Source organism: Stegostoma tigrinum, chromosome 32 (genome assembly GCF_030684315.1).
Source record: "Stegostoma tigrinum isolate sSteTig4 chromosome 32, sSteTig4.hap1, whole genome shotgun sequence".
NCBI lineage: Eukaryota > Metazoa > Chordata > Chondrichthyes > Orectolobiformes > Stegostomatidae > Stegostoma > Stegostoma tigrinum.
The window spans coordinates 9589009-9615080 of record NC_081385.1 but is presented as its reverse complement, the minus strand read 5'-3'; the positions used below and the strand labels follow the sequence as shown (position 1 = coordinate 9615080).

General features: G+C 42.2%; 1 protein-coding gene across 2 annotated transcripts in view; it reads left to right on the top strand.

The window, feature by feature from the left end:
• c2cd2l (c2cd2 like) overlaps nt 1-26072 on the top strand; it is a 142785-nt gene that overhangs the window by 67221 nt on the left and 49492 nt on the right. For both annotated transcript variants that reach the window (XM_048562192.2, XM_048562191.2), the window contains exon 2: nt 24619-24714. In XM_048562192.2, the coding sequence (XP_048418149.1) occupies nt 24619-24714 (96 nt within the window). The remainder of the gene's footprint in view (nt 1-24618; nt 24715-26072) is intronic.

Here is a 26072-nt window from a genome sequence, read left to right as displayed (position 1 = left end):
GTACAAATTCAGCCCTGGATTGGCCTTTCTATTTAGTGTATTTCAGAACCACCGGTGCATCTGAACTGTGAAATGGTGTGGAACGTTTGTGAGGATGGAAACATAGAAAATAGGAGCAGAAGTAGACCATTTGGTCCTTGGCTCTGCCATTCTATATGATCATGGCTGATGTGATAAGCTGCTACATAAATGCAGGTTCAAACTTCTGTGTGAATGTAGCAATTTTGTTTTTCTTTATGTCTGCATATTTGGTGTGAAATTACTAAAATTCCAGCTGGCAGAAGCGATGTAAAAATAGCAATGAACATTTCCTCAGCAAACCAAACCCCGCCCCTCCCCCAACCCACCTCCACTTGCCTGCCCCCTAGGGCTTGCCTGGAGTGAAGCTTGGCATAAATCCAACAATCATGCTGCCGTTTCTGGCACAGCCTGAAGCAGAGAATTATCTTTGCTGCTTCATTTGTAACTCTTATTATGCTGTCAGAACACAGTGACTAAGTCATGTTAACCATACAGTGATGACAGGGTCAGGCAGAGTAGGTGAATAATTCTGTAGAACAAAGCATTACTAAGAGAAACAATGACACAACAAATGAACACAATTAACGCAAACCAAATGTCGATGGAACAAGCTGACTTACATTTTATATGTGCAATTTGGAAGATATACAACATATATTATATGATATATATTGTTTATAATATATATTTGAATGTATATGGATATAAATACATGGTGATGGCCTAGTGGTATTATCACCAGGCTGCTCATGCAGAGACCCAGATCATGTTCTGAGGACCTGGGTTTGCACCCCGCCATGGTGAAATTTGAATTCAGTTTTTAAAAAAAAATCTATATTTAAGAGTCTGTTGATGACCATGAATCAAGTGTTGGAAAAGCCGATCTGGTTCACTAATGTGCTTTAGGGAAGGAAACTGCCATCTTTATCTGGTCTGGCCTACATGTAACTCCAGACCCACAGCAATGTGGTTGATTCTTAACCACCCTCTAGGCAATTAGGGATGGGCAACGAGTGCCGGCCTGGCCAATGGTGCCCTCATCCTGTGAATGAATAAAAGGAATTGTTTTGGTAGACACAAATAAGGAGGAAACAGGGAAATGCAATACGGTCTGTTTGCCTGCATGTGTGTGGCTTCTAAGTTCAGGACTGTCGTGGACAAAGCAGCCTACTTGACTGGCACCACTTCCACCACCTCAAACACTCACGCCCTCCACCATCACCAATACACAGTGGCAGCAGTGAGGACCATCTACTGTAACTCACTAAAGCTCCTCCAACTGCACCATCGGACCAGGACAGAGGTCACTGGTGTAGGGGAATACCGCCACTAACTGCAAGTTTCACTCCAAAACAACACCATCCTGACTTGGAACTATATTCATTCAGTGCTGCTGGTCAGCGTTCTAAACCATCCCTTTTAACATCGTTGTGTCTGTGTCTGAACTAGGCTCTTTGTGGTGTATTCTCAAGATTAGTGAGAGATGAGCAATGAATGCTCACCTTGCAAGTAATCCTTGTAGCCCAAGAAAGAGTGCAGGTGTAGTGATTGGAACCAGGTTGATCTTGTTGTCTACAAGATTCTTGACTGCAGTTGTTAGCCAGGGCCAATCAGGAAATCCTGGTTGACCAAAACAAATAAGGGATTTGGAATCTCCTCAGTTCAGGGGGACTGACTCCGAGCTGGCTGATCACAGCCAGTGTATGGTGCACAAGTAAATTGCACAAGTAAAGTGATGGGATAGTGGCCCCTCTGCAGTCATTTCATGGGGAAAAATGTTCCAGTCTGTTGATATAGCTAAAATGCCGTAGGCCTCAAAGCCTGCCCACTATGATCTGTGATAACAAAGTGTGGAGCTGGATGAACACGGCAGGCCAAGCAGCATCTTAGGAATACAAAAGCTGACGTTTCGGGCCTAGACCCCTGCCGTGTTCATCCAGCTCCACACTTTGTTATCTCAGATTCTCCAGCATCTGCAGCTCACATTATCTCTGACCACTATGATCTGTACCTGTTTGGTGCCATTTTCTAAACAAGAGGAGTATTTCACAAAAGGCGCATTTCTGGGCCTTGAAAGGAAGGATAAGATGTAGCCAAAATAAAATGGATAATCACAGCAAAATAACGTTGCAAAAAGATAGAAATAAAACCTACATTCGGGGAGTGACGAGGAGGGCATCGCCTGAGCACATTCCACAGCAAATTAATAGTTTTGGAAGAATAGTTGTTGTTGCAATGCAGGAAACATGGCAACCAGCAGGAATGCAATAAAGAATCAGTGAATCTGTTTCAGTGATGTTGTTTGAGTGATAAATACTGGCCAGGACCTGGGAGCAATATCCTTCTTGTTAAAATGTTGCTGTGAAATCTTTTACATTTGCCGAAGAGGTCAGACAGTGCTTTGGTTTAACATATCAGCCAAAAGACAAAACAGAGATATAAAAGCAAAATGCTGCAAGTTTGAAATTTCAACAGAAATTGCTGCAAATACTCCAGTCTTACTGTGTCTGTGGAGAGAGAAATAGTCTTAATATTTCAGATCATAAAGCATCCTCATCCTGAAATGTTAACTTTTTCCTTCTTTCTGAAGATGCATTTCAAACAGCGGTTAAGCTGATATAATTACTGGTAGGGCCTTGGGTGGTGTTGTAGAACAGAGGCACATAAAGGTGCAGGCACATAATTGTTTGAAGTTTGCTTCACATGTAGACATGATGGGTAAAAAGGCGTTTAGCATGTTTGCCTTCATTGCTCGGTGCTTTGAATATAGGGGTTGGAAAGCCATGTTGAGGTTGTACAGGACATTGGTGAGGCCTCCTCTGGAATACTATGTGCAGTTCCAGTCTCCCAGTTATACAAAGGATCTTATTAAGCTGGGGATGGTTCAGATGAAGCTTACCCAGGATATTAACAAAGTGTGTGGCTGGATGAACACAGCAGGCCAAGCAGCATCTCAGGAGCGCAGATGCTGCTTGGCCTGCTGTGTTCATCCAGCCTCACACTTTGTTATCTTGGATTCTCCAGCATCTACAGTTCCCATTATCTCTTACCCAGGATGTTGCCGGGTATGAAAGGTTTGAGTCATAAAGAAAGGTTGGATAGACTGGGACTTTTTCACTGGAGTGAATGAGGTTGAGAGGTGACCTGATCATTCATAAAATAATGGGAAGTAGAGTTAATGGTAATTGTCTTTACCCGAGTGGGGGATTTCAATACTATGGGGCATACTTTTCAGGTGAGCGGAGAGAGATTTATAAAAGACATGAGTAAATTTTTTACCCAGACGGTGGTTCCCTTGTGGAATGAACTTCCTGAAGATATGGTGGATGTGGGTACAATTACAAGGTTTAAAAGACATTTGGATAAGTACACGAATAGGAAAGGTTTGGAGGGATATGGGCCAAGAGCAGGCAGGCGGTACTGGTTCACTTTGGGTTTATGTTTGGCATGGATTGGTTGGACCGAAGGGTCTGTGTCCATGCTGTATGGCTATGATTCTATGCATAAATGTATGTATTCACATTTAATTACATGAATAAAGGAGGAAGTGGTAACCATGTGAAATTCTATGCGGTTGAGGCCAAAATATTGAATGTTTTTAAGAAGGAGTTGGATACAGTTTTTCGCACTGAAGGGATCAAAGGATATGGGGAGAAATGTGGAAAAGGGGACTGACATGGATGATCAGCCATGATCATATTGAATGACACAGCAGGCTTGAATGGCTAAATGAACTGCACCTATTTTCAATATATAGTCTATATGCACTAGGATGGCACTGTAAGCGGCGACTTGTAAGCATTTCACTGTGCTGAGTATGTGACAAGCTTCTATAGATGTTATATATTAGTACAGACTGATGAAGAGTCAGCTGAACTCAAAACATTAGCTTGCTGTCTCTCCACGGATACTGTCTGGCCCATTGTGATTTCTAGCGTTTCTTTGTTTTCAGTCAGTGATTTAATATTTATACCTTTTCTCTAAAAATTGACTGCTGTGATAAATTTTTAAAATTTACACCCAAAGTCTGGAAAATTATTAGAAAGCCATTTTTGAGAGAGCAGGCTATACCTTGGAGATTCCTTTAATTCTTTCATCAGCTGCTTTCCCCTGCTTCTGCCAAGCAGCATCAATCTATTTTTATTCCTCTTCCGTTGATTCACCTTCACCACTTGCTGAAATGACTTTGTCGTTGTTCCCTGGCTCTGCCAGACTGAGTGAAAATTTCCAACTTCTTTTTTGTCTTTGTAATGAGAAACCCCTCAGGGGTGATGGGAGATAGGCCAGCTTGGCTCAGTCATTCACCAGCTCAAGTCTGTGAGTGTTAAGCACTTTCCTGGGTATTGAGCTCACAGCCAGGCTGAGGTTAAAACCGAAAGCTCACTAGCCCGTTCAAGTGAATGTTAATGCCCGATGACAGCATCTGCAGAGTAGGATCTGATTCTCCTAGCTGCGAGGGGTGGGGGAGATCAAGTGGTGTTCCTTTGGTCTGGAACCCCCTAACCCCAGGGCCCCAAAACATCTGGGGGGAAATCTGTCCCGAGGAGTCGTTGCAGAATTTCTTCAATTCAGCCAATAATATTCGGAAGTAAATGAAATTACTGTACCTCTCACATTGTTTCTGGCTTAAAATGATAGCTTTGTTTGCTCACAGATCTGCTGTTTCAAACATCACTAATCATTAGGTGCAATTACATTTCTGCTAGCACGCTACGAAAATGCAACTGTGACGGCTGAAGCTAACTTGACAAGATGGATTAATGTCGGAAACAAAAGATTTCTGTGCTTCCTGACAGTGCTCGGGAGGTGGTGGGGGGGTGGATTTGTGCAGTTCAGCAGATTGAGAACAAAGACTGTGCAACATTACATTCATCTCACTGAACAGCTCCCACATGCAAATTGGAAGAGGCCATTCAGCCCCTTGGTCCTGTTCAGATACCGATTGAGATCATGATTGATTTGGGCCTCGTTCCCATTCATCCACCTTAGCTCACTGTCCCTTGCTATTCTCACCCAACAAATTAAAAGATATTGATTTCTATCTTGAAATTTTAGTTATCAACCAGACTCCCAGTGCCTCCTGTGGAGGGGGGTTTTTGGGGGTTTGGAGTGATATGGTGGAGGAGAAAGTTTCTGATTTACACCCCAACCCTTTGTGTGGGGCACTGCTTCCTGATTCCAACCCCTGATTGTCAGCGTGAGCTGGTCTGTAGTGCCTGCTGTAGTCGAATAGCCACCAATATCATTGACTAGACAAGGTGGATGCTAAATTGATGTTTTCTCTCATTGGAGAGACTAGTATTAAGAGACACTGTTTACAAATAAGGGCTCTCCCTTGTAGGCTGGAGGTGAAGTGAATTTCTTCAGTGTGAATATCAGTGGAATTGTCTTCCCCAGAGAGCAGTGGTTTATATTTCTAAGGCTGAAAGACATTGATTCTTGACTAACAAAGGAAGCCAAGGGTTTTGGGTATATACAGGAAGGTAGAAGCCACAACCAAATCAGCTGTGATCCTATCAAAAGGCACAGTTAGCTCGCGGGGCTGAATGGCTTACTCCTGTTCCTAATCCATGTGTTCATATTCACTGCTCAGCTTTCTATGTGAAGAATGACCATTTGAGGGAGGAACAAGAACGCATCTGGCACTTGGGAACTCTATCTTGGAAGATTACAACTGTGAACTTAACATGGGATAAATCAGTTGCTTGTGATACACTGTGTTTCATCAAACTGCATTATTGCATTTACAAAGGCACCTCCACAGCAAAACACGCGATGCCAAGAAATAGCATCAGGGCAGGTAATGAAAACATTGACTTGGAGTGGGGAGAGACGCAGCAAAGTTTAAGGAAAGAATTCCAGAGCTTGGGACTGAAGGAAACAGAGGCACAGGTGCTAATTATGGAGTGAGAAAAAATTGAGAAATTGCTTCCTGGTTGAATTGGAGCAGCACAGAGATCTCAGAGGTTGCACTGCTGGGGAAGGTGACAGGGATAGAAAGGGAACATAGGCTAGGGAGGGATTTGATCATGTGGGAGAGCTACCTAGAACATACAACAGTACAACGCAGGACCAGGCCCTTCGGCCCACAATATTGTGCCGAACATGACGCCAAATTAAACTATTCCCCTCTCCCTGCCCCTGGTCCATACCCCTCCATTCCTTGCATATTCATGTGCTAATCTAAAAGTCCCTTAAATGCCTGCCCCCACCACCCCCTAGGATTTTATTTTATTTTCAGCATTTTCTCTGTTGGCTTTTTATTTGGATCTTACATGAACTTAAAGGCTTGATTTTAATGTTAGGAATATGAGTGAGTGACACCATATGTCATTCGATTGTGCAGCCCTTATCCTACTTTAATGAAAGTTAGAAGAGGCCACTGAGCCATACAATTATTAACCTCTCGCTTGCTCCTATAACCAGAATAATTCTTCGGCTTATGACTCGAAGATTGGTTTAGATCACTGGATATTGGAGTAGGTGGAAAGTCTTTGTAGAAAGCTACTGACCTAGATGACAGGATTAATTGAATTGCTTTGGACCAAACATGAAACTTAAGCTGCTTTAGGGAAGAGTAATCTTATCGCACGCAATTTCGTGAGGGATTAGATAGAGAGAAGTTTGAACACTTGCTTAAAGAGACAAGCACAGCAACAATAAATTATATATTCTTGGTGTTTATCTGTGGAATGCTTTAATTATATTTGTTAAAGTAGTTGACAAGGGCTATATTAATGGTGGAGGATTTGAGAGAACATTTACAGCAAGTATCATTAAGATGAGAGGAACAAAGGCATAGTAACTAAATTTGTAGATGGCACAAAGATGGTTGGGATTACGTTGTGAAAAAGAAGGAAACTGCAGACAGGTATAGATAGGTTTAGTGAGTGGGAAAATCTGGCAAATAGGGTATAATGTGGGAAAATATGAAGTTGTTAATTTTGGCAAGAAGAATTAATAAAAAAGCAGAGTATTTCTGAAATGAAAAAATACACTGCAGAATTTCTGAGGTGTAATGGGATTTAACTTTTTGGTGCATGTATCATAAAGTGTTAGTATGCAGATACAGTACATAATCAAGAAGGATACGGGGATTACAAAAAGAAATGGACTTGAAAGTAAAGATGTTATGCTTCGATTATACAGGGTGTTGGTAAGGACATATCTCAAATACCGTGTACAGTTTTGCTGTCCTTATTTAAGTACATACATACATACATGCATTGGAGCTGATTCAGAGGAGGTTTATTGGATTGATACGTGGAACAAGCTGATTGTCTTATGAGGAAAGGTCTCACCAGAATTGGGATGAGGAAGGGAATTTAGTGATCTAAGTGTAGAAAGTCCTGAATGGTCTTGACAAGGTGGACATGGAAAGGAAGCATCCTTTATTGGGTCGCTCCAGAATTAGGAGGATGCTATTTTAAAATTAGAGGCCACCCTATTAGAACAGAGATGAGGGTAATTTTTCACTAAGGATTGTATAACTTTGGGACTCTCTGCCTCAGAAAGCAGTGGAGGTGGTGCCATTGAATTTTTTTTAAGGCAGAGGTGGGAAGATTCTTGTTAGTCCGGAGAAACCAAGGTTACCAGGAGTAGATGGGAATCTGGAATTTGAAACGCTCACAGAGGAGCAGTGATCTTATTGAATGACAGAGCAGGAATGAGGGGCCAAATGGACTACTTCCGTTGCTACTTCCTGTGTTGTAAGCTGTAGAAGTTAAGCAACTAGCTGGTAGGGAAATTGATGAGAATCATTTTATACAGTGAGTTGCTTTGAAGGCAATGCCAGAAGGAGCTGTGAAAGCAGATTCATGGGGAATTTATTGTATATTGGAAAAGGGAAACATTGGAAGGCTTTGGCAAAGAAACCCTCATGGTTGATTGTGGACTATTTGGTGAAGTATAGCAGCTTTGACTTTTTCCCTTCTGTGCCAGTGTGAGTGAGGCAACTGAAAGAGGTTGACTTGGACGCAGTCTGTGTGGTAGCTCCTGGGTTACTGAATGGTCACACAGCTGGCAGGAAACATTAGCCATGGGTAAGAGTAAAGGCAGTGGAATTAATTGGATAGCGCTCTCAAAGAGTGGGCATGTCTTCCTCCTATCATGGATCCTTCCACTATTCTATTACAGATCATTGTATCTTAATGGTATATTGATTGTTATAAAGACACATCGATGAAGGACATTGGTTAGCTAAGTACTCAGGGCACATTTGAAAGAGAGACTGTTGGGACAAAGTAGTTAGGAATATTGCTGTATTCTATGGATAAACCATTTCCAAGGAAATTATTTGTGTGTAAAATCACATGTCACCAGCTGTCTTGAGATTCAGTTTTGTGCATCAGTTGCTGAGCTATTCTGATTTCACCATGTCAGGTCCATGATACACCCAGTGATTCTGGTCTAAGAGGTAATGCCAGAGAGTCTTCAGTCCAATGCGTACATGCCAACCAAGTCTCCCAAACTAAACTAGTTCTACTTGCCTGCATTTGGCCCATATTCCTCTCAATCTTTCCGATTCATGTTCCCATCCAAATACCTTGTAAATGTTGTAATTATACCTGCAACTACCACTTCCTCTGGCAGTTCGTTCCACATACGTGAGGGGAGAGTTCCATTAGTGTTTACACTCCATATTGCAACACAGTGACTCCTGTTGGTAAATGCATTTGGGTATTTCTAATCAACCTGTTCAGAGATGTTATAACACATCACTGGACCAGATGAACTGTGAACACTGGCCTCCCACTCCAGGGGTAGGGCCGTTACCACTGTACCACAAGAGAGCCCCTGCTACATCTACATGGGTGAGTTGAATCAGATCCAGCCCAATGTCCTCCCCCACCCACCCCAATTCCTCGCTACTGTCAATCTGGAGCATTTTTATAATGTATTTAGTACTCTTCATATCAAAGTTCATGTTCTATTTTGATCAGGTGGCAATTGAACAGTCAAATACAAAAACTGGCTTAAGTTATAATGAAAGGCTGGATATGCTGGGACTTTTCCACTGGAGCGTAGGACATTGAGAGGTGAGCTTATAAAAGTTTATAAAATCAGGAGGGGCACAGATGGTGTAAGTGGTAGGTGTCTCCTCTAGGGTAGGGGATTTCAAGACTAGCGAGCAAATTTTTAAGGTGAAAGGAGAGAGATTTAGGAAAAAGTCATGAGCAAATTGTTAACACACAAGGTAGTTTGCCTGTGGAATGAACTGCCAGAGGAAGTGGTGGATGCAGGCACAGTTACAGCATTTAACAAACACTTAGACGTGTACATGAATCAGAAAGGCTTGGAGGGATATAGACCAGGTGGGACCAGTTTAGTTTGGGATTATGTTCAGCATGGACTGGTGGAATCAAAGGATCTGTTTCAGAGCTGTATGACTTCACCTAATATTTGTACAATCCATGGGCAAGAGATAGGACCATCAATGTGCTTCTTAAAGTTGGTGAAGTTTGTGCCTTCATTGATGGAGCTGCCTCGGGTCTGAGTTCTAGAATTTTCTCCCAAAATCTCTCCTTGTTTCTCCTTTTAAGACCCTTCTTTGAACCTACTCTTTTGATCCACTTCTTTTGCCATCTGCCTTACAATCTCCTTTCAATATGTGGCCTGGTGGCAGATTCCATATTGGACTGCTCTAATACAGCAGGGTGGATGCTTTAACTCCATTCAAGCACTATATAACTTCAAAAAGTAGCCTTTGCTGGTTGAGGAAAAGATTTAGTTGAGGCATCATACTTCTTCAAAAAGTGCTACAAATCTTGAGTATTTGCTGATATAATTATGAGTAAAATGTTTGAATTGGCTGGGCTTGAAACTAACTGAATAACACTTTTTTAGAGTGCTGGCATATGTACAGTGGGCTGAAAGGCCACTTCCAGTGCTGCATAGTATCCTCTGACTGAACTTACAAGCAATGCAGATTTTCAATGCACGTGTGTGGAAACCGTTGGCAGAAATTAATCTGTTTAGCTGTACGGGCAGTGGACTGGGAATGAAGCCAGCAGCATGCCAGAGAGAGAAGTCAACCTCCAAGGACTGAGCTGGCTTGCTGTTTGAGGCCAGATGCTGGATCTGTAAACTGAGCTGAGGCACTGGCATCTGCAATAGAAAACCTTGCCTTTTTTTGATGTTTGCTTTAGTGAAGTTAAAGACTAAGCCTCCTCCCCCTACCAACAGGCATTCTTGGCTTGGATCGGTGTTTTTGCATGCACACAACTGGGGCTAAGGATACAGTGTAGGGCTCGGTGGGATCGACATGATGAATACAGATAGCACCAAGCGAGCACTTGCTATGGACAAAGGCATTTTCTGTACAAGTAACTGGGCTTTGAAAACAGACCTGGATCGATGATGTTGCTAACAACCATGCACCAGGACTATGTCACCGATTGCCACTTCAACAGACATGGGAACAGGAGTAGCCATTCAGCCCATTGAGATTGTTAGGAAGATGGAAGTGGACCATTCAGTTCAAGTCTGTTCCACCATTTGATTAAATTATTGCTGTTCTGAATTTCATTTCCATATGCCCACTTTGGTTCCATATGCTTTAGTATCTTTTTCTAACAAAATAACGCGTCAATCACAATTTTACCCCATGATTTATTGAGGGCAAGAATTCCATGCTTCCATTTGTCTTGGTGTGAAAGTGATTCCTGATTTTGCGATTGAATTGTTTAGCTCTATTTTAAAATTGTCATATGGCCCTTGTTGTTAATTTCCTTCATTGAAGGAAATAATTTCCCTGTATTTATCCTACTGATATTTTAAAAATAATTTTAAACCAGTTGATGAGACTACCTTTAGCTCTTTTAAATTCAATATTCTATGTTTCTTCACAAATGCCTTCCCAAGGTTTAACACAGGAAATGATGCAGTTGAGCAGAATGAGCTCGCAAATTTAATAGTGTTTAGTCCCAGTCTGCGTGAGTCACTAACTCATAGAGTAAGAGAGTTGTACAGCACCCAAACAGACTCTTCAGCCCAACCTCTATAAGGTCATCCCTCGGTCTCCAATGCTGCAGGGAAAACTAACCCCAGCCTATTCAGCCTCTCCCGATACCAATCCTGGCAACGTCTTCGTAATTCTGATCAACCTCAGAGGACAATGGGATCTTGATCAGACAGGCCAATGGGCCAAGGAATGACGGAAAGAGTTTAATTTAGATGAATGTGAGATGCTGCATTTTGGAAAGGCAAATAGGGGCAAGACTTATACTTTCAATGGTAAGGTCCTGGGAAGTGTTGCTGAATAAAGAGAACTTGAGGTGCAGATTCATAGTAGTTGAAAGTGGAGTCTCCGGTAGACAGGATAGTGAAGAAGGCATTTGATATGCTTGCCTTTATTGGTCAGTGCATTGAGCATAGGAGTTGGGAGGTCATGGTGTGACTGTATAGGACATTGGTTAGGCCACTTTTGGAGTATTGTGTGCAATTTTGGTTAGAGTGTTGGAGCTATAGGGCGAAACTGAATAGGCTGGGGCTATTTTCCCTGGAGGGTGGAGGCTGAGGGGTGGCCTTTATAAAATCATGACAGGCCCGGATAGGGTAAATGTATAAAGTCTTTTCCCCAGGGTGGGGGAGTCAAAAATGGGAGGGTTTAAGGTGAGAGGGGAAAGATTTAAAAGGGACGTAAGGGACAATTTTTTCACGCAGATGGTAGTACGTGTATGGAATGAGCTGCCTGAGGAAGTAGTGGAGTTTGGGATGCTTACAACATTTAAAAGGCAACTGAACGGGTATATGAATAGGAACGGTTCAGAGAGATGTGTGCCAACTGCTGGTAAATGGCACTAGGTTTGTATAGAGTATCTGGTTAGCATGGACAAGTTGGACCAAAGGGTCTATTTCTGTGCTAAATAACTCTATAACTATGACTCTAAATTGGCTACCCTTTAACCATAAATAATAATAACTGCACTTCAAAACTAAGATCTCAGTTTGAAAGAATATTTTGAATTATCTCTAGATTGTGATTTAGTGTTATGTTTTTGCAAGTTCTTCCTTCCTAAGTGCTCTGATAAACCTATAATCCCAGAGCTGTGACCAGCAATGTAATGCCATTCCAATACCTTTTAGAACATGTGATGCTGTATATTGTGGTGGAACTCAGAGGTTTCTGACTTCCTTATTGCAAGTGACTCCTGACAAATACTGATGCACTTCCAAAAGCCCCATACAAATACTCATATGCCATTCAAAGACCACTGTCACCCCGTTGAACCCCCAGCAACCTTCACCATAAGGAAAGTACCTGTTGCCTGTCAAAGTGTAAAACATTTAAGGACCATAACAGAAATAACATGGTGATAAATCAAGCAGTGGAAATGTGTGACAGGCCTAAAAAGGTCTTTAGACCTTGTACTCGAGATGCATGATGTAGCTGACCTCCGATAGAAGAGTCAGTTTTTGTTTTTATTTATTCATGACGTGAGCATCGCTGGTTAGACCAATGTTCATTGCCTGCCCCCAGATGCTGCTTGAGTCAGTGGTGGTGAGCTGCCTTTTTGAATCTCTACAGTCTACATGCTGTAGGCCATTCCCTGTTTGAGACATTCTAGCAACTGTTACAACTGGGTGGCTTGCTGGGTCATTTCAGGGGGCAGTGAAGAGTCGCCCACAGTGCTATGGGTCTGGAGTCACATGTAGGCCAGACTAGGTAAGGATTAGTGAAAAGACATTAGTGAACCAGGTAGATTTTTCCAACCATCGACAATGGCTATCATTAGACTCTTAATTTCAGACTTGGATTCCAGATTTCACCATCTGCCATGCTGAAATTCAAAACAGGATTCCCAGACCATTATGTCGAACTTTGGATTTAGAGTCTTACAATAATAGCACAAAACCATCAACTGATTAGCTTTGCATTCCCAGATATAGGGGGCAGCACAGTGGCTTAGCAGTTAGCACTGCTGCCTCACAGTGCCAGCAACCCTGATACGATTCCAGCCTTGGGCAACTGTGTTAAATTACCCACAGTGTCCAGGCATCTCTAGGTTAGGTGCATTAGCCATGGGAAATGCAGGGTTACCGGGACAGAGTAGGGGGATAGATCTGGGTGGGATGCTCTTTAGAGGGTTGGGGGAACTTGTTGGGCTCAATGACCTGTTTCCACACAGTAGGGATTCTATACTGTCCTTTGGAATACCAATATGAAGAATGGAGCAGAGGAAACCACATTCTAAATGGCTATAAGATTGCAGAACTTGAGGTCAACATGCTGAAATGCTCTTTTCCCCCACTTTGCCTTAAAATAATGAGGGAATGCAATGATAACACAGATAATGAAGATTAAGCAAATATCCTACACAACAATATCCCATCACTTGCTGATATCGACAATCTCCGGGACATCCATTTTACAAGCTCAGCCCCTGGTTTACAAGGCTGGAGAATGGACAAGATTTCAACAGGGATGAGCATATAATTATGTGTGGAGCTGGATGAACACAGCAGGCCAAGCAGTATCTTAGGAGCACAAAAGCCAATGTTTCAGGCCTAGGGAAGAGTCTAGGCCCGAAACATCGGATTTTGTGCTCCTAAGATGCTGCTTGGCCTGCTGTGTTCATCCAGCTCCAAACTTTGTTATCTCAGATTCTCCAGCATCTGTAGTTCCCATTATCTCTGAGCGGAATAGTTACCTTGTGATTGTTGCAGCCCTTTTTAAAACAAAAAGGAACAATAGGACCTCTTTGAATTGTGTTTTTAGTGGGACTGGACCTTTCCCAGCTCATCCCATCACCTCACATAAGAACCCTCAACTCTTGTGATGCTCCAAAAGTATCAAGTACCATCGAAGTAATAACTAGCTGGAAGTGAAAAATAAAACCAGCAGATTGATTGCTTGTTGTGCAGATGGTATGAGACTGAAGTAGCTTCGTGAGCGGCTAATGTCTGATGCCAACATAAATATCCAGAGACGAACCAGTAATCCATGTAACTTTTCCCTATGCCTGGAACTTCAAAGTTGCAGTCTTTATACACCTCGTTTATAGATAGCAACCTCCGAGAACAGTTATAACCCCATGTACGGCAGCTTTTGCACAGCTGAACTCCCAGAGCTGGGCTGTCAACCTTGGAGTTGATTTTTAAATTTCTATAATAATGATGGTGACTCATTCTATTTCTGATGCTGCAGTGGAGTGAGTAAAATCTCTGTGGTAGCCGCTAAAAGGCATCAATATATTTGTGATTTTAAAGAAATATGCATTCTTGGCTAAAGCCCTGCCTTTAAAATTTATAAACAGGTCAAAGAGCCTGCTTTAAGTCTTTAACTCGAATCCTAAAATTGAAGCCTAATTGCTAAAGTCTATGGATCATGTACGATTACAAACGGAAACTTTTTTTAACACATTGGCAGATGTTAAAATGATTGTTGTCCAATATTGGGTGTACTTTGGAGTAACATGTAGGATGGCCATTGGCAGAGGTCAGGGCTGGGTAACACCTAAATCTGTCCACCTCCCCCCAGCCTACCATCCATCTCACATCGGGAGACAGTGGCCCAGTGGTATTATCACTGGACTGTTAATCTAGAGACCTGGGTAACATCCTGGTTCGAATCCCGCCACAGCATCTGGTGGAATTTGAAATCAGTAATATATTTGGAATTAAGTGCCTAACGATGACCATGAATCCATTGTCAAATATTGGGAAAAGCCCACGTAGTTCACTAATGTCCTTTAGGGAAGAAAGCTGCCATCCTTACCTGGTCTGGCCTACATGTGACTCCAGAGCCATAGCAATGCAGTTCACTCTGAACTGCCCTCTGGGCAATTAGGGATGGACAATAAATGCTGCCGAGCCAGTGATGCCCTCATCCCATTAATGAACAAATGACATGCACAGAGGCAAATTTGCTTTGAGCTGATGATCTTTTAACTTGTGTCTTTTAGCTATATTACTTTAGTTTCATAACTTATGCTATGAAAAATTGTAAGATAGAACTTTTAGCTTTTCTCTTTATTTCTCTATTTTTGTAGCTAATCTATTTTCGTACCTAAGATTTGTAACTCATACCAGGATGGTGCACGTTTGAGTTATAGAGAGGTACAGCATAGAAACAGATCTTCAGTCCAACTCGTCCATGCCAACTAGATACCTTAAATTAATCTGGTCCTATTTGCCAGTATTTGGTCCAAATCCCTGTAAACCCTTGCTGTTCATATACCCATTCATCAGCCTCCATCATTTCCTCTGGCTGCTCAATCCATACATGTAACAGACTCTACATGAAAATGTTTCCCCTTCGGTCCCTTTTATATCTTGCCCCTGTCACCTTTAACTTATGCCTTCTAGTTTTGGACTCCCCCACCCTGTGGAAAAGACCTTGCCTACTCACACTATCCATTCCTTCATTATTTTATCGACCTCTATAAGGTCATCACTCAGTCTCTAACAGGCTGGAGAAAATAGCCCCAGCCTATTCAGCCTCTCCCTATAACTCAAATGCTCCAACCCTGGCAACATCCTTGCAAATCTTTTCAAGTTTCCCGACATCCTTTCTATAGGAGGGAGACCAGAATTGCACACAATACTCCAAAAGTGGACTAATCAGTATAGCTGCAACATGACCTCCCAACTCCTGTACTCAATGCACTGACCAATAAAGGCAAGCATGCTAAACGCCTTCTCCACTATCCTACCTACCTGCGACTTCACTTTCTAGGGACTATGAACCTGCTTGCAAGGTCTCTTTGTTCAGCAACACTCCCCAGGGCTTTACCAATAAGTGCATAAGCCCTGTCCCAATTTGCCTTTCCAAAATGCAGCACGTCACATTTATCTAAATTAAACCCCATCTGCTACTCCCCAGTCCATTGGCCCATCTGATCAAGGTCCCATTGTACTCTGAGGTAATCTTCTTCATTGCCCACCACACCTCCAATTTTATTGTCATCTGCAAACTCCATAACCATATCTCCTACATTCACATACAATGCACCCAGCACCAATCCTTGTGGCACACCACTGATTCACGGGGCTCCAGTCTGAAAAGTAACCCTCCACCACCATTATTCACAGGCTGTTCCTCAAAGAGGGATTATGCAGATCTTCTACTTTTAATGGTGTTGATTGAGGGAGAAAAGTTGGTCATGAGATTGGGGACCTCTGTTTCTTTACAAACCACAGTGGGATCTGTTATGCCCACTGGAACTGGCACCTGAAGATATAAAAGGTTGTAAGGGTCAGCTCATTGAAACATAGAATGGTACAGACTTGAAAGAGAGCATTTTGTCTACCATGCCTGGTCCCAGTTCTTTAGAAGACATGCCCAGTTATAATATTTCCCATTGATATTTATTACTGCTTAACAAATAGTTACAGGAAGGGTCTATTCAACCCATCAAGCTTGCTCCACCATTCGTTATACAAACGGCAGATCTCTGATTTAGCTCCACTTTCCTGGCTGCTCCTTAATTCTACTATTACCTGAGAGATGAAAATAAAATCAACCTTTAATGTATTCAATGGTGAAGCAACTCCAGTTTTTAGAGTAAAGAATGTTATAGATTTCCAACCCTTTGAGTGAAGGAACTTCTCCTCGTCTCAGTCCTATATGTTTGGCCCCTTATCCTGAGACTGTGTCCCCATATTCTAAATTGTCCGAGCTGGAGAACTCGTCTAATTCCTTTTTGAAAGCTGAATCTTTTTCTTGCTCCTTTATCGGGTGGTAGAATCCAAATTGGCTGTTTTGTAACAAAAAAAAATTCTGCTCATCATTTGCGAATCACTGTTTTATCTGTGTTCTCTAGTTTCCAACTTTTTGACTACTGGACACTGGAGATGTGGGTTCTCAAAGGGTGAATCTCTTGGTGGGAGAGATGAGAACTAAGCGACTCAATCGCACATGGAACACCATTTACTTTTAAACAGCGATGAGATTTTTTTTCTCACTGAGGGTTGCAATTCTTCGTAATTTTCTTCCTCAGAGCAGTGGTGGTGTGGTTATTGACTATTTTCAAGGCAGAGATGGGTAGATTTTTGATTACTGAGGGAGTTGGAGATGAGCAGGATTCGGCAGAAATGTGGAGTTGAGGCTACGTTCAGATAATCTTTGACCTTGCTGAAGGCTGGAGCAGACTTGGAGGGACTGAATGGCCTATTCCTGCTCCTAATTTGTGCACTCAACTCAAACCAACCCTTCTATATTTACCTGACTGGAGCTGTAACAACTTTAATGCTGTATGACTGTACGATTCTGCGATTCTATAAATGTCATATAACACAGAAGTTCTGAAAGAGTTCATGTTGGAGCTGCAGTAAGCTCCATCCAATCTGATGATGCCATGCAGGCTTGGGTACAGTACCAGGGCAGTATTGCTTGAATTCTCAGGGGTGTCAGAAGTCTGATCTCTGACTGCTGCTGGTGTTAAATAATTATGCCTAACTTGACAAAGTAACTTGTACGCTTTGCTTTCGTGCCAAGAAATTGGCTACTTTGAGTATAAGACAAGTGCTTCTTAAGACTTGGCAACAGTCTGCTGTGTACTACTGATAATTAGAGAGGCTCAAAGACGCAGCAATTTGCAGCATGGTGACCTGTGAGAGTGCACACATGTTGTTTGCCACTTTGCCTCAGGGCTCTCTAACCGATGGGCACCATAGGAGCTAGGGTGCATTGTCACCCTCAAAAATGACGTTTTAAATTTTCATAAATTTCCTTTTGAATTTTTGCTTTTTTTTTGTTTTCATGCCCATTCATGATCCCAGTATCCAGCAGTCAAAAAATTGGTAACTATTGAACCCAGATCAAAGGGTGATTCACATATGATTAGGAGAAGGTTTTTTTTAAATGTAGCAGTTGATCTAGATTGTAACACCTGAAAAGGAGATAGAAACAGATTCAGTTTTCAAATTTTATTTAGTTTGGTTGTTTCAAAATAATGGAAAAGAGGATTTGTGGTATCAGTTTATATCAAACACAGACAGCCCAATGTGACATTGAGCACCTCTATTGAATCTGCTCTTAATTGTATTCTTGAAGACTGTCCCCGTAAAATTTCCTTCCCTCAGGAATAGATCCTGTCTTGGGTGGGATGTGGGGAAGCTTCACTGAGGTCAATCAAGGTTCGAGGCAGGAATGGTGGCATAGTCATGACCTCTAACCCAATGGTGCTGCTTAGCAACCTGTCTCTGTACTGGGCGACCAAAAATCCCGGAGTAAAATAAAAGTATTCTCAGGTTCCTTTGCCTTGCTGACAGTATTATTTTCACACGTCCTGTGAGTGAGGCACACTGGAAATCAATACCACCAAATCAAAATCTAAAAGGAGCAACGCTGTTTAATTATTAACAAGACTATTATTGGCCTTTGACAACTGACTCTGTGTATAACACGCTGACAAGAAGAAACAGTTCTGATTGTTCACATTCCAAGGCCGATGAATGTTCCAGAAGTCTAGATGTTCCCATGCAAAGACCTCAGATTCCCTCTTTTTGAGCGAGTTAGAAAATCTGTGTTCTGATAGGTGAATGGTCATTGGAGGGTTAACGGAATGGGTCAATTTTTGTGAATGCAGTTTTCAAATCATAAATATAGGCGATTAATTTCACAAATATCTCGAATAACTGAGTTGCCATTCAAAATCCTCATTTTACAGGCCAGTGCTTCCCATACTTTCTAATCTGATCCCAGTGCGGAACATGGAATGTGGGTCTAACCTGACTGGAAAGGGACCTAAAGGCAAATTGTTGCCTGAGAGAGTGTTGGAAGCAGATTCCATTATGGCTTTTAAAGGGGAATTTGATAGACAATGAAGAGAAAACATTTTTCCAGGGCCACAGGGAAAGGAATCTTTCAGAGTCACGATGGGATGAATAGCCATCTCTTGAACAGTGTTTTATTTTACACTTTCAAGGGTTGTGGAAATTACTGGCAAGGTCAACATTTTTAATCCATTCCTTATTGTCCTTGAACTGAATTCCACCTGTATCTGTGGTGGGATTTGAACAAAGGGCCAGAAAGCAATAGCCTAGAGCTCTGGATTACCAGTCCACCATCACCCCACAATTCAATGATTCTGGAGAGTTATTGAAAGCCCAACAATTGCAAACTGTTGAAATGAGCAGATTACAAATTGCCAAATCAAATGGCCAGAATTGAATCTGATGAACTGTGCCTCAGAATCACGTCTATTGTCTTACCTTCATGTCACTGGCCTTTTTCCCATCTACCTCCTCCCTGAGTATCTGCAAAAGACCACTGCATTGTCATCACTCTGGGTTAAATGCCAAGTATGTGTGAACAAAGTTAACTGATTTGATCTTGCATTTTGAAAGTATAGCTCTCAGGACTTGAATAGCATTTTCAATTTTGCAGTGCAAATTCCTTTTACCGTACAAGGTTAAGGTTTGTTTATGTACCAGCTAGAATAACTAGTTTTGTAGCTGCCTGCTGGGTGAGAAATTTCTATAGAAAATGATCTTGGATCCCAACAACAACTTAGGTTTATACAGTGTCCTCAATGCAAGAAAATGTTTTAAGCTGCTTTTTAAAATCATTGTAAAACAAAGTAGGACACTGAGATACTCAAGGGGATGTGAGGTCAAATTACTACAAATTTGGTCAAACAATATAGATTTGAAGGAGAGTCTTAATGGAGAGAGTGGAGGAGGAGAAGTACAGGGAAGGTAGTCCAGATCTTGCAGTCTAGGTACCTAAGGATGTTTCCTCCAGTGTTGTAACAATTAAAATTAGGGTTGTAGAGAGGTTCCCTTAGGGCATCAGATGTAGGACCAGGAGGTAGGGCATTCGGCCTGTTGAATCTACTCTGCCATTCAATGAGATCATGGTTGATCTAATCATCCTCAACTCCACTGTTCTGCCTTATCTCCATAACCCCTGACTGATTAAAAATCTGTGTATCACAGCTTAAATATATTTACTCTCGTAACTTCCACAGCTCTTGGCAATAAGGAATTCAACAAGTTCACAGTACCCTGAGAGAAAAAATGCCTCCTCACCTCTATCTTAAAAGTGTGATGCCCTCTGATGCTAGACTCTACCCTGCTAAGCCCCCTAAGAATCTTATATGATCCAATAAGGTCTCCTCACATTCTGCTAAACTCCAACACTCAATCTACTCAACCTTTTTATAAGAAAATCTCTCCATACCTGGAATCAACTTAGTAGATCTTCTTCGGACAGCCCCCAATGCCAGTCTACCTTTCCAGGACGAGGGGGCCCAAAACTTGCAGTATTGCCTTGTATTGTTCCATTAATATTTGTATACTCCATTCCCTATGAAATAAAGGCAACAGTCCATTTTCCTTGATAACAAAATGTGAGGCTGGATGAACACAGCAGGCCAAGCAGCATCTCAGGAGCACAAAAGCTGACGTTTCGGGCCTAGACCCTTCATCAGCTCTCTGATAAAGGGTCTAGGCCTGAAACGTCAGCTTTTGTGCTCCTGAGATGCTGCTTGGCCTGCTGTGTTCATCCAGCCTTACATTTTGTTATCTTGGAATTCTCCAGCATCTGCAGTTCCCATTATCTCAGTCCATTTTCCTTCCCAACTGCCTGCTGAACTTGAAAACCAACATTTTGTGATTTCTGCACAAGGGCTCCCAATCCCTGGGCTGCAACTTTCTGCAGTTTTGAATTCTATAGGCCCCAATTCAAGGAGAGCGCATGAGATTTTGGAGCATTGAGCTGCTGGAGATCAGAGAGAAGGGACGAAGCAATGGAGGGATTTGAAAACAAGAATGCGTGTTTTAAAACCTAGATGTTGCTTGGCTGGGAGTGGCTATAAGTGCAAATCAGCTTCCTACAACATATGGTTTGGTATTCAAGGTGAAGTTGCTATCACCATCCTCTATGGGCTGCTTGATCGACCAAAACCACTTCCTGGTCTGACTGAAAGAGTGCCTTGTGGTTAATAACGTGCAGTTTACGTTACAGTTACTTTGGCATAAAGGAAGTGCAGTAGAGGGACCTGGATGTATGTAAGCATGGTTCATTGAAAGTGGCAGATCGACAGAGCAGTTAATAAAGTATACAATATCCTGGGCTGTATTAATAGGGGGAATAGAGTACAAGAACAAGGAGATTATGCTGAACCTACACAAGGTATTTGTTAGACCTTAGCTGGAGTATTGTGGAGAGTTCTGGATGCTACATTATAGGAAAGAAGCAAATGTATTGGAGAGAGTGCAGAAGAGAATGGTACCAGGGATGAGAAACTTCAATCTGAGAAGGTACTGGAGCCGTTGGGTTGATCTTCTTGGAGACAAGGCGGCTAAGAGGAAATCTGATGGATGTTTTCAGATTCATGAGTGGTCTGGATACAATAGATAGCGAGGAACTGTTCCTGCTCCTAAAAGAATCAAAAAGGAGACGGCACAGATATATATATATCTGATTGTGACCTCAACTGCATTGCCACCAGGAGAATTGAGGATAGTTAGGCCCCAGCATCCTCCAGAGGCACCCCCAAGATGGCTGCCAGGAGATGTGTGCAAAAGTTCCACTGTTGATACTTGCCTCACCCTTTGGCAGGAGTCACCTTGTCCCAGTTCCCACCTCCCACCACTTCTGTTGTCAGTTGTGGTTGGCCACATTCCTGGAGGTTTCCTCACATGACCTTCTGACTCCAATCACCCTGATGTCAACCTCCTGCCATTGTTTGTTTAACATATCAATCTTTGAGAAATCCTGTTCAATTGGGAATTTATCAAACTCGTGATTACCCCTTTTAAAAAGAAAATTCAGATGTGGGACATGGGCATTGCTCTTTGGGCCATCATTTATTGCCTGTCCCTAGTTGTCCGCAAGAAAGTGATGGTGAGTTGCCTTCTTGAACCGCTGCAGTCCACAATGCTGTTAGGGAAGGAATTCCAGGATTTAACCCAGCAACAGTGAAGAAACAGTGATATATTTTACAAGTCGGGATGGTGAGTGGCTTGGAGGGGAACTTGCAAATGGTGATGTTCCCATGTATCTGTAGCCCTTGTCCTTCCAAATGGAAATGATTGTGGGTTTGGAAGGTGCTATCTAAGAAGCCTTGGTAAATTTCTGCAGTGCACCTTGTAGATGGGACACACTACATCTACTGAACATCACTGGTGGAGAGAGTGGATGTTTGTGAGCATAGGGTCTCATTGGACCCTCGTCCAACAGCATTTTTAATCCCATCCCCAATATTGTCAAAAATAATAAGTGATAATGCTCAATGAAAAGGAAAATGGTAACCAAAGGCTCTTGTTTAGTTTAATGCCCTAATGGTGTTTCTCCCTGGCTGCTCTCGGTAGTGAATGGTCTAGAAATTAATCTTCAATTCCCAGTCAGACCTGGTTTGACAAGTTGGTCACTGCTGTACGGTAGTTGAGAGCTAAATCTGAAGCCTTTGTAAAGGACAGCGCCCACTCTGAAGGGACAGTAATGTTTTCAGGCAGATAAGCTTAAACTCCTCAGAGCAACCCCAGAGAACATTTATTGGCGTCATTATAAATAAAGGTGCTTTTTTTTCTTGATTTATTTTAAGAAATCTTTTCTATTGGTTCTAAAAATAGTGCAGATGAGAAGTGGCTTTGGATTAGTTGAGCAGGCATGTAAAAATAGATCTAAACTATCGACGGCACAGTGGCTCAGTTGCTGCCCTCACAGCTCCAGGCATACAGGTTCGGTTCTACCCTCGGGTGATTGCCTGTGTGGAGTTTGCACGTCCTCTCTACGGGTGTGTGGGTTTCCACTGGGTGATCCCATTTCCTCCCACAGACCAAAGATATGAAGGTCAGGTGGATTGACCATGCTAAATTGTCCATTGTGTCCAGGGTTAGACAGGCTAAGTTGGTTAGTCATGAGAAACGCAGAGCTACTGGGATAGGGTGGGGACACAGATGGGACTGGGTGGGACTGTCTTTGGAGGGTCAGTATGGACTCAATGGGCTGAATAGCCTGCTTCTGCAATGTATAGATGCTACGCTTGTATGAACCTGGCACTGTTGTTGCTGTCCCATAGCACGATAATACTCTTGGTCCTCACTCCAAGCCGACCTTGTCTCTTAACATTTTTTAAAAATAAAAACAGTTGATTTTTGGTTTCACTTGTGGCCACTTCTCCACTTTTCAGCATGGCTGTGTAAGCTGTCGTTGCTTCCGGTGCCATTTAAAACAAAAGGCCAAAAATTTCCATCATGTAACTAATTGCTGCACTGATTTGATGCCGCTGCATGACTCATAGACACCTCATTTTAAAATGTATTAATAGCATTCTGTTAATTTATTGGATTTATTTTAAATTGAAGAAAACTTTGATTTCCTGTACAGGATATAAACCATTCACTGAAAAATTGAAAATGCTTTCAAATTCCTCTAATATCACAATCTATCCTAAGGTCACTCAGTACACATGTTTGCATGTTGCCTTGTGCTGTAACCTTCTTGTATTCATATTATGTTTGGGGAGGCGATGGCCTCGTGGTAGTATCACCGGTCTGTTAATCCAGAGAGCCAGATAATTGTCTGGGCGCCCAGGTTCGAATCCCACCATGGCAGATTTGCATTCAATAAAAATATCCGGAATTAAGAATGTAACAATGACTATGAATCCATTGTCAGTTGTCGGGGGAAAAACTGATCCAGTTCATTAATGTCCTTTAGGGAAGGACTCTACCATTCTTATCTGCTCTGGCCTACGTGTGACTTCAGACACACAGCAATGTGGTTGATTCATAACTGCCAGTTGGGCAATTAGGGATGGGCTTATAAATGCTGCCTAGCCAGCAATCTATCATTGTTCAATCTATCATTGTTCCTTTATTGTATGATCAAGTCTTGGAACTGCCTTCCAGCCACACCACGGGTATATCCACACCAAGTGGACTGTAGCAGTTCTAGAAGACCACCATCTCCTGCAGGAAAGTTACAGATGGGCCCCAAGTGCTGGCTCAAACAAAGATGTTCATGCCCTGTGAAAGAATTAGATTTTGAATGCTAGCCCTGTGGCAAAAATGAAAATCTACCCCCCTCCTCCAAACCCCTAATATAAAACCAATAAGAAAAAAAAGGAGTTGTAAAGATTTTATCTGTCAGATACACCTCAATGTGGTTCACATTCTGATGAATTACACTGAAGTGCAGTGACTATTATGAAAAAGGAGGGCAATTTGCAGGAGAATGGGTGATCGTGGATTGAAGGACTCCAGGACCTCCTTTCTTTACATCAAAATGCATTGGCTGTGGTGGATTATCAATTATTTAACGGGGTCAATTCTGTAAATAGAAATATGCTCTCTATCTCCTCAGTAGACAGGCTTCAATTTATCATCTCATCTGAAGGACACCATCTCCAACAGTGTGACATTATCTCAGTACCACACTGGAGTGTCAATTAGGTCGCATGTTTTGGAGTAGGATTTTGCCTCAGATCCTTGTGAATCTGAGGCCAGTGTGGTAGCGACTGAGCCATGACTGAGAGAAGTAAGGTCTTCAAGCTGCCATAAAATTAGAAGATATTTCTTTGTCTGGATTTTTTTTCCAATTTTTGACTAAATATTTTAACTGGTGACTAAGTGGTGTGAGTCAGTGGTCTGTGATTGCTGGTTTGCATGTTTCATTTATTCTTCTGGTTGCCTTTATTTCAGAGCTCTCTGCAGATCAGTTTTGAGGAGGGACCCCAGCTACCCTCAACAGCATGTATCAGTCAAGTGACATGTACGGATCAATCTGAACAGAGCATGGTAAGTTATTAAACCTGGAATTGGAAGCTAGTCTTGTTTCCTAAATATCTGAGATTGCCAAACTAAAGCCAAGACCAAGTAACATTTTTACTCCAAGGATCATGGGTCTTTGCTACTGCCTTCCTGAAAATGTGGTGGAAACAGAGTGCAAGGATATTTTTAAGGCAGAGGTACGTAGATATTTGTTCACAAAGGGAGTCAGGGGATACCTAAGACTGTGAATTTGAGGTTACAATCAGTTCAGCCATGACTTTATCAAATAGCAGAGCAGGCTTGAGGGGCCAAGTGGCCTATTTCTGCTTATGGTACCTAGGAACTGTGGAGCCAGCATAGATTATCATACAATTGCATTGGGCTCACTTATGAACTCTAGCAAAAGAAATCTTCGCCCTGACTCCAGACCTGCAGCAATATGATTGACTCTTAACTGTCCTCTGAAATAATCTGAGCAAACCGTCTATTCAAGGTCAGTTAGGAATGGGCAACAAATGCAGGGCTTGGCAGCAATACCTATGAGAGAATGAATAAAACAATATAGATAGAACAAGATGTCAGCAGTTGGGGCTTTGGTCTTGAGTTTAAAAACGACGAGAGAAAGGGTGGACCTATGTTCAGGATCAGGCCTGAGAAAAACCTATCACTCAGTCATTAACTGGTAAAGATCAAGAAAGACTTTTAAACCTTGTGCAGCTAATTTGAAATACAGTCACTGTCATAATGTAGAAAACAAGATGGCTATTTTCACACATCAGTGTATGATATACGCCAATGCAATAATAATCTGACGGTACAAAGTCATTTGAGGGATGTGTTGACCAGGACACCGGCGGGGGGGGGAAGAAAAAAAAACCCCTGTTCCTCTTCAATATCAGTTGTTTTCATCCACCTATGTGACCAGTGAGTACTGGAGTTTAAGTTCTGTTCTGAAAGTCAACCCTGCAGCCGTATGCTTCATACTGCCCTGAGTTGGATTTTTGACTTCACTGGCAAGAGTGAGACTGGAACCCAGAACCTTGTGATTGTGCTCCCCAGTGTTGGTGAATCGAACACACAGACAGGGGGCGGGTGGGAGGAACCGTCAGGACTGGGTGTGTTTTTACAATCACTTTGCTCATTCTCTGGACATGCACAGTTGAGGGAATCGAGTTTCTGGATTGGTACGCCAACTTGAAATCAGCTTCTTCCAGTGGGAGGTCCAGCTGTGGACTAAAATGTATTACCTGGTACTTGTTCCTCACCTTCAGAGTGTCAAATCTCTGGTTGGATTTCCAATAGTGTTCGATGGACTATAATAATATGGTCTGAAGGAATCCCTGAGAGCTGCTAGAAAAGAGAACAGAGTGATGGATATGTTAGTT